The sequence below is a fragment of the Emys orbicularis genome, chromosome 6 (assembly GCF_028017835.1).
Source record: "Emys orbicularis isolate rEmyOrb1 chromosome 6, rEmyOrb1.hap1, whole genome shotgun sequence".
In the NCBI taxonomy this organism is placed as follows: Eukaryota; Metazoa; Chordata; order Testudines; family Emydidae; genus Emys; species Emys orbicularis.
Window position 1 is genome coordinate 132,275,076 of NC_088688.1, and position 12,265 is coordinate 132,287,340.

At 39.4% G+C, this 12,265-nt stretch overlaps 1 protein-coding gene across 1 annotated transcript in view; it reads left to right on the top strand.

Annotated features, from left to right (window-relative positions):
* The window catches only part of SLC44A1 (solute carrier family 44 member 1), a 97,335-nt gene that overhangs the window by 54,314 nt on the left and 30,756 nt on the right, over window positions 1–12,265 (top strand). Inside the window, exon 4 of the mRNA XM_065406244.1 lies at window positions 5,575–5,711. Coding sequence (XP_065262316.1) covers window positions 5,575–5,711 — 137 coding nt within the window. The remainder of the gene's footprint in view (window positions 1–5,574; window positions 5,712–12,265) is intronic.

Below are 12,265 nucleotides of genomic sequence, written 5' to 3' on the forward strand. Positions count from 1 at the left end.
CTTCAGAGAATTGTCAGCCAGTGACTTTCAAATGCTAGCAAATTCTCTTGATCCCCCAGAAGCAAAGACTTTAATTAATGGGCTCTTTACTCAGTGCATGCAGGTAGCAAATGGACAAATGGGAAGTTTGTAGCATACATGCAGAGAAAATACATGAGCTAAATTCTAAATGACCCACCCAGAACTGGTATGAATTGGGTGAACATTTTAATTCATCTCTCCATTCTTGCAATTAGATGCTTGTCGATTGCAGTGAACAGTGGTTCTGCACAGTGCTCATTTAAACGTCTAGAGATGTCTTGAGGGATGACAGGAAATCAATGAAATCTACAAACGTAGGCACATACAAGATGCTCCAAGCCAAGACAGACTTGTATATTGTGCTAGCTTGCTGCACAGTTAAAGGTTAACTGATTGTGGTTTTAAAATAGAAGAACACAGGATACTTGGAAAACAAAACAATATCTTTGCCTCTTCTCACTTTTATATTTAACTTCTGCTAACTTTTTTTCAGCGTGACTGAACAGGCATGGATGGGGTAATCGGGCATTTGCCCAGTAAGCCTATTGGTCATGTGAAGGGACTGTTGATTCTCTCTCCATTTCTTTCCTTATGTGACTTCATGTTAATTTAAAACCATATATTTCTGTAGTAGCTCGGATTTTTTTCTTTTTTTGGGGGGTGGCGGTGGAAAAGTACACACACACACACACACACACACACACACACACACACACACACACACACACACACACCCAAAAAATCAATGTTACCATGATGTAAACTTAAAAGCAATAATAGTCAAGGATGAAAAAAGCTACACTTGACACATTTTCTTTTTCTGTGTTGGTTTAAATGTATATATTTAAGCTTGTTAAATGTATGCCACAAGATATGCGCTTCGGCAGTTAACTTCGCTGTGAACTTGAACTTTCATATTCTGATTTCTGAACATTTAAACCTGTAGCTTTGATATTACAATTTACCTTTGAATGAAATTTAAGAAAAATTATAGATGTAGGCATGTACTGATGAAGAGTTTAAAATTCCAGATAGTTACTGGGGTTGGCCAAAAACTGGGCATGTCCACAATTACATCAGTTTAATCAAGTATTTTTGCCTCTATAATTCTCCTCCCTCTTCTCATATTTCAGAAGTTTTTTTTTTCTATTGGTTCTCAAAAAATGTTTTGGATTATGAAAACACTCCACAAAAATCTTGTAATTTCATTAATCCAGTATGTTGGCTGTCTTAAAGCATAGACCAACTAAAAATGTACACCTCTAGTATGTATAGGTTTATTATGGTACAATTCATTATTTTCCTGTTCCTGCAGTGTAATCTTGAAGTGAGTTGAACCAGCCCAAGTAAGATAAATAATGACCTTTGTTTGCGTGGCTGTCTTAACTAGTGTACTTTGGATTACTTGTATCCTTCATGTTTGGAACTATAATTTCACAGTTCTTTAGGCAGAACTGAAATGGGTTCTGTAGTGACTTACCATGGATCTTCATTGGTGCCAGAGGTCCCTGGGTGCTTTAGATTTCCTCTGACATCTTTCACTGAGCCTTTCCCACTCTGTAGCCAAACCTCACCCCAGAAAGTGAAAAGCCATGAAGAAAACAAAACTCAAACCAGCTTTGTGCTCAGTCAACTAGCTGCCATAAGTGGTCATTTAAATCATTAGAAGAGGTGGGTGAACTCTCCCGATCTGCACTGGGAACAGTCAGTTGGATTCAGGTAATTTTTACAGGGCAATGTTAATGAGCTCACTGACCTGTTTCTACTTAGCCATTAAAAATAGCAGACCCTTCCTCCCAACTCCCTCTAGCTCAAGACCTCCATGGTATGAAGCATTAAAAGAGCACAACAGTCATCTTAATAGAAGAATCTCTTGTGATGGCTCAGTGTAAAGAGGAAGAAGTTTATCAAGAGCCACTCAAAGCTGTGACATGTTTAAAGGGTTAAGTTGATTGGTCAAGTTCTCAGACTCAAGTTCTCAGAACTGACACCTTCTTTCTTCATCTCAGCCAAGATTGCTCCTGGCCGCTGGAAAACTGTGATCACAGGGAACGGAGTCTCTAGAGGATTTTTTAGACTAGAAGATAAAGAGCTCTTTAAAAGGGGCTTCAAATCTTTCCCCATTACAATGGTAATATTCATAATATCAGCACGTAGAGCCCTCTCAATCACCCTACTCCATGTTTCATCCAAGAGACTCTTCAAGAGTACAGACAGGAATTCTAAGCAGCTCAGATCCATTAAATTAACTCTGGCTTTCCTGTACAAGAACCTGTGAAATGCTATTTTCTGGTGTGGATCCCTATTCTGCAACAACCTAGCCTGCCAACAATATGTATCAGCATTCCGGGACATGCCTCCAGAAACAATCCATTCGTTCCCTCTTGATGTTAAACTATTTGGTTGCATCACCCAAAAAAGCATGCGAACAACTGACTAAAATCATCCCTAACCAGTCTCGTCCAGGAGCACAAAGTGACTTCAAATATTTTGTCACAATTGCAACTTCCAGTAGTATGAGAATCGCCAATTGTTTCACTCTGCTAGGACCAGAAAAGTCTTACGAAACACCAGTCAGAGAGGCAACCCTTGAATAAGTTGCTCTTCTGGGGTAGGTCTACACTTACCCGGTAGTTCGGCGGCGAGCGATCGAACTTCTGGGTTCGACTTATCGCGTCTTGTCTGGACGCGATAAGTCGAACCCGGAAGTGCTCGCCGTCGACTGCGGTACTCCAGCTTGGCGAGAGACGTACCGCGGAGTCGACGGGGGAGCCTGCCTGCCGCGTGTGGACCGAGGTAAGTTCGAACTAAGGTACTTAGAACTTCAGCTACGTTATTCACGTAGCTGAAGTTGCGTACCTTAGTTCGAATTGGGGGGTTAGTGTAGACCTGCCCCTGGACACAAGTCATGTCAGTGCATGAACTGGGGTCCCTCTTAGAAGAAGACTGAAGAAGTATTTTACTTCAGGTAGGTTTCCTACAGAAGTCTAAGAGCCCCCCAATCTCAGGAACCCAAGAAGTGACAGTGTTGGACAGCATAGTGAACTTACGTTGCTTTTCTAATTCCAGAGTCAACTTTTCTACCTTAAGGGCCTGATCCTGTGAGGTGCTGCGTATGACTCACTGAAGTCAGTGGGAACTGAAGGGTGTTCAGCACCTCACAAGAAGCACTCCGTAACTCTCAAAAAGTATGATTTAAGGTTGCAGACACCACCACAGTTTCCAGTTTCATTCTGAAGCTGTATTGAAAACTTTGCCTGTCAAACGTACTCTAAACCAAGGAGTACTTTAGTGTTTAGGTTATATGTATCTATTCAATGATCCGATAACAGAATGCTCCTATTAGGAACGTAGATGACACCATAGAGCTATGCTATACCTGTAAATTACAGGACCAAGCTCAAAATTACAGGATTTTCCTCATAAAATAATCTCTGTAATTTTCCCCTTCCATTGAAACTGTACCTCTCTACTAATAGCAAGAACTCAAATAAACAAAGGGAGTGGACTGTCTCTCCTAACTTGCTCTTGCCAAAGGATTCCCGATTCAGTTGTGCTGCTATGTGTTATTATTCCTGGTATAGTATCTCAGTGAAAGCTATTCCCCTTTGGGGGTAAGACTAGGATTACCACCTGTCTTGTATATTTTATTTTTCTAGTATTTTTTTAATATTAGTATTAAAATTCTAGCTACTCAAAAGTGTTTTAAATAGTGGAGATTGTGCTTTTGCTGAGAGAAATGGGGAATCAGAGGCTTAATACACATGTATTACTATGTGTAGTTACCTTTGAAATCAGCTGCCGGATAGAATGTGAAGTTCAAAGTTTCCAGTTGTCACAGCCCATAATGTTTGTACAGTATTGGATGGATATAGTATGCAGGGGAAACAGAAATGAAAAAATAATCCAAGGAGTGGAGGATAATACCTAGGGAGACTGAAAGCACTACAGTTTCACCAGGAAAAAGAACATTCAGGGGAGAACATGAGCAGTTTATAAATACATTCAAGTTAATATAAATGATGACAGGGATTGATTCCATTTCAGAAGGTAGGACGTGAAACTAGAAACTGAGAAATTGAGGCTAAATAGTAATAACTTTTGTACATTGAGATTGGATAATAGAACTGACTACCCAGAGTGAGGCACCATCACTGCATATAGTCAAAATGATGTGAGAAAAGCCAGGAACAGTAGAGAGCCTATGTGCAAAGGGTCAGATTGTATGACACAAGTGATATTTTCTGTTCCCACTATCTGACACTGTGAATTAGACATAGCCTGTTCTGATTATTTAACAATAAACATACACTTGGACATCTTTGCATTTCCCATAGAGGTCCTTTATTAGTAATGTAGTTTCAGAGGTATTCCCTTAAGGAGTGTGGTGTAAAACTTAATGAGGATCTAACAATTTTCAGTTCCTCTTCACTTTTAGCAAGAAAGTGCTTTTTGTCCTAAAAATAAATAAATAAATACATAAATAAAATAAAAAAACCCTCAAGGAATCAAAACCAGCAAAACTGTTTAAATGGTCTATAATGGTATTTTTGCTAGTGCACTGGGCTGAGAAGCATTTCAACAGTTGGATCAACTGAAAAATATTTTTGCTAGTGTACTTCATCATGTACCTGTTGCAAAATCATTTAACTGTCTCCAAGTGTACTATGATTTGAAATAGGCTTTCTGAGATCAGAAGAGATTTTTCATCAATGTGTTTAATAGAAATAGTACATGTTCTTAACGTTTTGAATGAATGAGACTAGCTCCAGAGTTAGGTTTTGAGATAAGACATCTATAGGAAGGAGATGTTTGCTAGGGAGTTGATAAACAATGCACATTTCACAACTTTGGGTGTTTTTTAAATCATGATAGAGTTCATGGAAAGGCGAAATTTAAAATACTGCACTTACACAGTAGATAGAGGTACCTGAAATAGCGTAACAATTTTTATGCTTCTAAATAAATATCAAAATGATCTATTCAATATTATGGACTAGTGGTGTGAAAAATCAATTTAAAACAAAAAGCTTGAGTTATTTGAGTTACGTACGTTTATTAAAGCATCCTGAGCTTTCTTTTCTTTTCATTTCTTTTTATGGTATACATACAACCTTTCTGTTTTGTTTTTTTTCCACTTTGTATTTCAGGGGAAAAGACTGGAGATCTTCAAGTTATGTTTCAAACAGGAGTTAATGTTCACAGCCTGTTTATAACTGTGGAAGCTCGTTTATAATAGAAGTGCTGAGGCTGTACAAACAATGCCACTTGAATGTACTGAAGCCTGATCAAATGTTTTAGAGTATGCCCATTGTACAATATCAGTCTGTACATTCAAGGATCCTATAGTGCATACATTCAACCTCTATTAGTTTCTTTCTGTATGTGCTTATGCCACATTGGTATTGTCCTAAAATAAGGAATCCTGAAATTATTGTTATGGTTGACATTATTTGTTGATGTCTTGGTAGAATTTTTCTGCTAGAAACAAATTTAAGTTTGTCCTTACAATATAAATAATTCAGCCACTTGTTTGTTTTTGTCCTATTGTAGGTATGTGTTCTTTTTGGATCCATGCAACGTAGACCTGGTACATCGGAAGATCAAATCCATTGCCCTGTGTGTAGCAGCTTGCCCAAGGAAAGAGCTAAAAACTTTGGCTGATGTTCAGAAATTTGCAGAATCTAATGGTATGAGGAAAGCACATCCATTTTTTCCTCTGGAGCCAAATATGTTTGTTTAGTATTCATAGATATAAGTCAGATAAAGATGCCTTAGACTTAGCAGAACTAAAAATGAATTGACAAAACATGATGGGGAATAGTCTCTAGTATTTTTATAAAACTAAAACCTAACGGTAGCCATTTGTCCTGCCCTGTTATCTACATGAATCTCCTTTTTAAAGTTCATTTTCTTGAAGAAGAAAAAAAGGCAAGACCTAACAGGAACTTGACCAAAGCGGTTTTACATTTTATGGACCTGTGCCCCTGCATTCTGGAAGCTCCCTCAAGCTACTGCTCCAGGTAGCCTTCCTACACTGCTGAGTCATTCTAGCAAGAATTGGATTGGTGAGATCAGTACTGCTATTGAACTGCACTGGAGCATGGTGTCTGCCAATGAGTGGGTGGTAATCCTGTTTTCATTCAGTACTGCAATGCAATTCCCTATTTTTCAACATTCTTATTGTATTTTGTGTGAGGTAAGCATAAGGGAAACTATACGGTTGAACGAAACGGACTCAATTCCTCTCTTCTCCCCCCCTCCTCCCGAACTGTTCTGCTTTGTTATCCATGGTGATATCAATATGACCACCTTAAGGCATGCTGGAATAATTATAACAGAGTTAAGCAGTAGTGTAGACAAGCCCTCAGATAGGTGACCAACTTTGGGACTTTGAAAGGTGAGGAAGCCAAATGTAAATATTTGGCAAAAATCCCTTCAAATTGTTCTGTCATTCAGCTGTCATTACTATGGTTAGTGGGTTTTTTCCTTAGACCTTGGCACTTGATCTTTTTGCACCTCATGGCAAAACACTTCTGCTCATTAGCTGATAGTGACAGTGTTACTGTTTTGAGCACAGAGCAGAGAATTGTTTGCCTGGAGCCCCATTTGGTGAAGGCAAGGAGGTGCTGACTTCCGTTAACTCTTCAATTTCAAGTGTCCGAGAGTGGCTTTAGTTTGGTTACCTCTCATTTTTGTCTTATCTGATGTACAGTGGCCTTCTAGTGCAACTAAACTGAAGAATTCAGTAGGAGAATTTCTTCATCAGAGCCTCTTGAAATATTTAAACGTGGCCACTTAAGCCTAGTGTCTTCCTCTTGTCTTGACTAGTGTTGTTTTTCTGTGTAAGTCTAACTTGTGCTGGGAAATCAAAATTCCCTTATTATCCTGTGATAACTACAGTATATTTGGCATGACTGTCTTTGTCGAACTGAACCAAAGGCTACGCGCTTTGCTAAAATTTACTGCATCTTGTGCTAAAGGTGATCCAGGCTAACCAAAATTCCTTGGCACTTGCTGTATAAAAAACAAGAGCTTGTGAAATGTTTTAAAATTGGCATTAAATGGAGTTGCCTTGGTTCTTGTAAACTTAGACCAGGGTATCTGAAGTCTAGCACTTATTGCAGGGAAGTGTCAGCCAAAAGTACTCAAGGGCTCTGATCCCTGTTTTCTAATCCATATTCGCTCATGGGCCAGTCATTTTAGGTCTGAGGTAAACCAATTAGAATGTTAATAATGCAGAATTTCAAAATAAAGTAGATGCTGAATCTAAACTGAGCTTTCATGTTGTAACTAAATTAGCCCCCCCCCCCCCCCCCCCCAAAAAGTATGTAACCAGAGTACAAGATCACTGATGAACACTATGCAAGATTGTGAGAATATAGTTATGGCTTAGAAATCGTGTCATCCCCTGCTGGTACTTCTGTTTAAAACTACACCTCTACCCCGATATAACGCTGTCCTCAGGAGCCAAAAAATCTTACTGCGTTATAGGTGAAACCGCGTTATATCGAACTTGCTTTGATCCGCCGGAGTGCGCAGCCCCGCCCCCCGGACCGCTGCTTTACTGCGTTATATCCGAATTCGTGTTATATCAGGTTGCGTTATATCGGGATAGAGGTGTAGATCAACTGTTTAGGATCGAAAGCTTGATTCAGTTAAACTTGTATTTGCTGGAAGTTTACTGCCTGCATTCTAAATGTTATGATAGTGCTGGTTACAGCTCCGTAGTTAAGAAAAAGGTTGAATCTGCTTTAACCCAGACTCAACTCAACCTTAAGTATGAAGAATAGCGTGTCCATGCCAAAATTATGGCATCCACTGAATACAGGATATTTCTGAGAATTTGAAAGTAAATCCATTAACTAACCTGGGTTGAAATTAATTCGGAATGGAACCTTTAAGAAATTTAGTGTTTGTTTGGTGTCAGACCTTGTAATGTCTCAGATGATCTTCATAATGGAATAACACATTCTTCAAACTTTCTGCATTGTTTGCTCTCCATTGAAATCTTGTGCACAGGCTACATCTGAATAACTGGATTGTAATTAAGCTAAATTAATGACTGTTGTATTTAGTTAGGATTGTATAATATTCCCAGAAAAGAATTAGATTAAGGTTGGAGGAAGGTTGGAAATACTTATATGTACGTTAAGATAAGAAACATTACAGGGATATCATAACTATCCCAAAACCAACTCTCAATTTCTTGGGTTTATAACTTTTCAGGCTAGTGTGTTTGGATTTTAAATTTAATGTGTGAAAATGCAGTTAAAGGACCCAAACAACCTTAACTCTGCCCTGTAGTGACTCCATGCAGTCATCGAATAGTTACCATGGATGCACATAGTGCTTGTTGGCCAGATTGAATTAAAATAACTTTTTAAGACAATTCAATTTTTTTCATTTTCTTTCTCATCATGTCCCACTGCTCACAAAAAACTGCCTTTATATATGCATGTGCTATGAAATCTGGGGTCAAAATTTCTGAAAGTAGGAACCTAAAATTAGCCATATGCTTCTAAACAAGTGGTCTGATTTGTCAAAAGTGCTGAGTGTGTGGCATCTTAACCTTCGTGGGAACTGCTGGCTGTTCAGCACTTAAAATTAGGCCACTAATGACTAAATGTGGATTTAAGAGCCTAGAATTAGGCTTCTATTTTTAAACATCTTGGCCTGGATCTCACTTGCAGAGGTCTGTAGCCAGGCCAATCCAGCAGAGGCGCAGGTGGATGCCACGCCTGGGGCAGTTACTGAAATAAAAGACTAAAGGAAAAAGGTCTGCTGCAGAGGCTGACCCGAATTAAAATAGTAAAGGAAATCAAGCTGATTAGGTCAAATTCAGGCATCTTTTTGAGTTGAGGGTGAGGGTATCGCAGATTTGAGCACAAGCCAAGAGCTACCCCACACTGTTTGTATTACACCAGTAGGTTGAAAATTGAACTGAAATGAGAAGACACACTGAATTAGTCTTCTTATCCGAGTTGGGTTCAAAAGGCCTAATCTGCTGACTTTGTAGAGATTTCTTTGGGATGGGTATGAAAGTAAAATGCACATAGGTATTGTGAAGAAACGGGAAGCAGCTGTAGGTAGGGGAAACTATTGCCTCAGTGGTCTCTGGTCTGAGCAGTAATGGCCTCTTCATCTGTATGCATAATAATCAAAGCACTGCTTTGAAGCAGATTTTGTATGTGTTGGAGATAATGTGGAGTGAACTGTATATTTTCTCCATATTTTTGTGGAAATGTGCAAAGGTTAGAAAATGTTGGTTTTCACTCCTGAAAACTGTTAAGGAAATCGCAGCCAAGGAATTATTATTGAAGCTCCTGGTTGTGCTGTTAGGTTTCCTAGTTAAAGGCATGTTGCCAAGGAGAAACGGATTTTACACCACTTGGTTTCTGCCAGACCTCATATAGCCTAAAGCCATTATTTGAATATAAGTACAGTTTTGAATGGCTGTAATAGATACAACTGATGTTTTGGTTTGATTGTTTATGGTTGAGTAGTACTGCATGGAGGTCTTGGGGGCATTCCTCCACATTAGTCTAGAACTGTCTGCATCTGTCAGCACTGTCTGGTACACTTATATTGAAAACAGAAACAAGTCTTTAAAAAAAATCACAAAACATGTTTGCGTTCTGCTCCTGGGAGTGGGACTATAACCAGTGAACCTTTCTCCCAGGATTGTGCTTGCATCAATGACTCTGTATTGCAAATAAAGTAAGCTAAAAAGCCACACTCATTTTTAAGCTCCATTAGAAATCTGTGGGAGTGAGGGAGGTGGGAGGAGAGAGAATTGCTGTGTACCAAAGGGAAAGGAAATCAGTAATATTTGCTTTCAAGCTTCTATCTACTGATAAAGAATGGTGAACAGAAAAGACAAAAGGGCTCGGGCAGCATTCTTCCTTTTTTTAAATAAAGGATTGCAGCTGACCATAAAAATACATCTTTAAGGCTTCTCTGACTCACTGTAGGATAGATAAATATTTCTTAATCTCATTTTTGAATCCAGTTAGTTGCTGTGGCAACCATGATTGGATATCTCTGCTATTCCTCCTTTGCAGTCTTATAGATATTTATATATCTGGAGACATTTATAAAGATGTAAATAATGTCTCCTTCCTTGGAACTCTCTTGTAGGCTCTAGAGAATACTCCCTCCTTTAGTCTGAATTCCAGAACTATTTAATAGAGAGCTTTAATTTCTCCCTTCCTCTGATTCTTCCTCTTTACTGGCGCCTACTGTATGTTCCTGTGAGACAATTAGGAGTTCAAGAAACTCTGAATATCCAACTGCCTATTCTCCCTCCCTTTAAAAGTGTATTTAACGTTTCTGAAAGATGCCAAGTGGCAGTGCTGGAGAATGAAGTCCACTGTATCTGTAGAACATAGTAAGCAGTACAGTCTGTCTTATTCCACCTTGTCTGTTGCTTCAATCACTACCAGCTGGAACCACCTGTAGTGAGAAGATAGTTCAATGGCTGTGCCTATTTGATAGTTAACCTCTTTACTGTTGCCAGTAAAGAGTATCATTTGTGATGGTGAGGTCTGTGATGTTCTCATGTGTGCACCATTCCTCAGTTCACATAGGCCCCTGAATTAATGTTAGGTGAGAACTCCTTTTGATTACCACTAACCTGGACCAGATTCAAACCAGTGACCTGGAAGTGAAAGTCTCTATCTTATTACTGGACTCCTCCCCCATCTGGCCCAGCACCTCTTGATCCCATGATGGAGCATTAAAACCTGTAGTTTTTCTTTCTAGAAGTGAGTGGAAAGTCAAACTGTTTTCCTGCCTCCTCTTAAAAACACACACACAAAAACAGAAATCTCTGGCATAGGAGGTCTAAATTATGTATGTTCTTAGCGCATACATTCTTGGTAGATTTGTTCCCTGTAGCAGTTTAGCATTTGACTGAGTATTATTGCAAATTGTCAGGTCCAGCAGACACAGAATGAAGAAGAGCTGGTCAGTCTCAATATGTTTCTTTTTCTGATGTCCTTAACCTTTGTGCACTTGCAAGGGCTCAAGAAAGTCATCTTTGTGAGAACAGCCCTTGTGCTCGTCCCCCATAGGAATAATTTGTCTTAAGCACATGAGGATCTTCTCCTTGTCCTACAAACCTGTCTCCTTTATACAGAGAGTGGTTGGCAGTGGAACATATCTTACCATGTGAAATAAGCGCTCATGCAAGTTTCTGATTTGGTGGATTCTGGGGCAAATTCCATAGCCACAATTTACTGCAGAACTATGCTCTAGTATCTGAGGTTTCATTTTTTTTTTTTTTTTAAGTAATGTTACTAGCACTTGTATAGCTAGAGCAGGGAACTGATCCCATTTTTCTTAATTGGCTGCTGACTCTGAAACCTAATGCAGTACAAATGGCATCCTGGTTAACTGTTTACTGCTGATCATTTTGGTAGACACATTGACTAGATTTAGCTGTGCACATAAATATGGGGCAAATGTGTGGATGTGGAAGGTGGTAGCTGTAAATAACTGCTGGGACGATCAAATGAATTAAACCCTGCCCAAAATTTACAAGCGCCTCCAGGCCTACCCATCCTGGGTACCAAAAGCCCAGGTTGCCACTATCCAGCTGTTAATGCCTTCAGCTTCCCTCCACCAACCTGTACAGTGCAGACCTGTCAAGAATCATCCATCTTGAGATTCACTCTTACAGTTGCAAGATCTATTGTGTTTTTGATGAGAGACAAACTACCCCACAAAATAGCACCCCTGTACTCAAGGGAATGGGCACTGAGCTGCTCGTCCGGAGACAATCAGATGTATTCCACTTTGCCTTCTGACTTACTGTTAATATTTCTGCATACTTATAACCATTATTAACCAAGGTCTCATACACCTATCTTACAGGCAACTGTCATTCATTTGTTTTTCAGATGAGTGACTCAGAGGGCGCACAGTCTCACTTCAGAGAGAGCTAGGAATAGAATCCCACTCTCTAATATGACAGTATAAATCTTTTCCTCTTTCCCACACTACCTTTCAGAAGAGCTGGGCCAAATTACCATGTTATGTAACTCAGGCTACCAGTGTGGTTCTGTCTCCCTCTAGAGAAGAAACCATATATGGAAGATCATGAATCTGCTATTTCCTCCATGCTCCTGGTTATGGCCCTTTACTATTTGAATTAGAATTAGAGGCTTGGGGGTTTAGATCCAGAGATCCCAGATTCAGTTCTTGTGGACAATGCAAACAGGGATATCCTTACATTCCACTA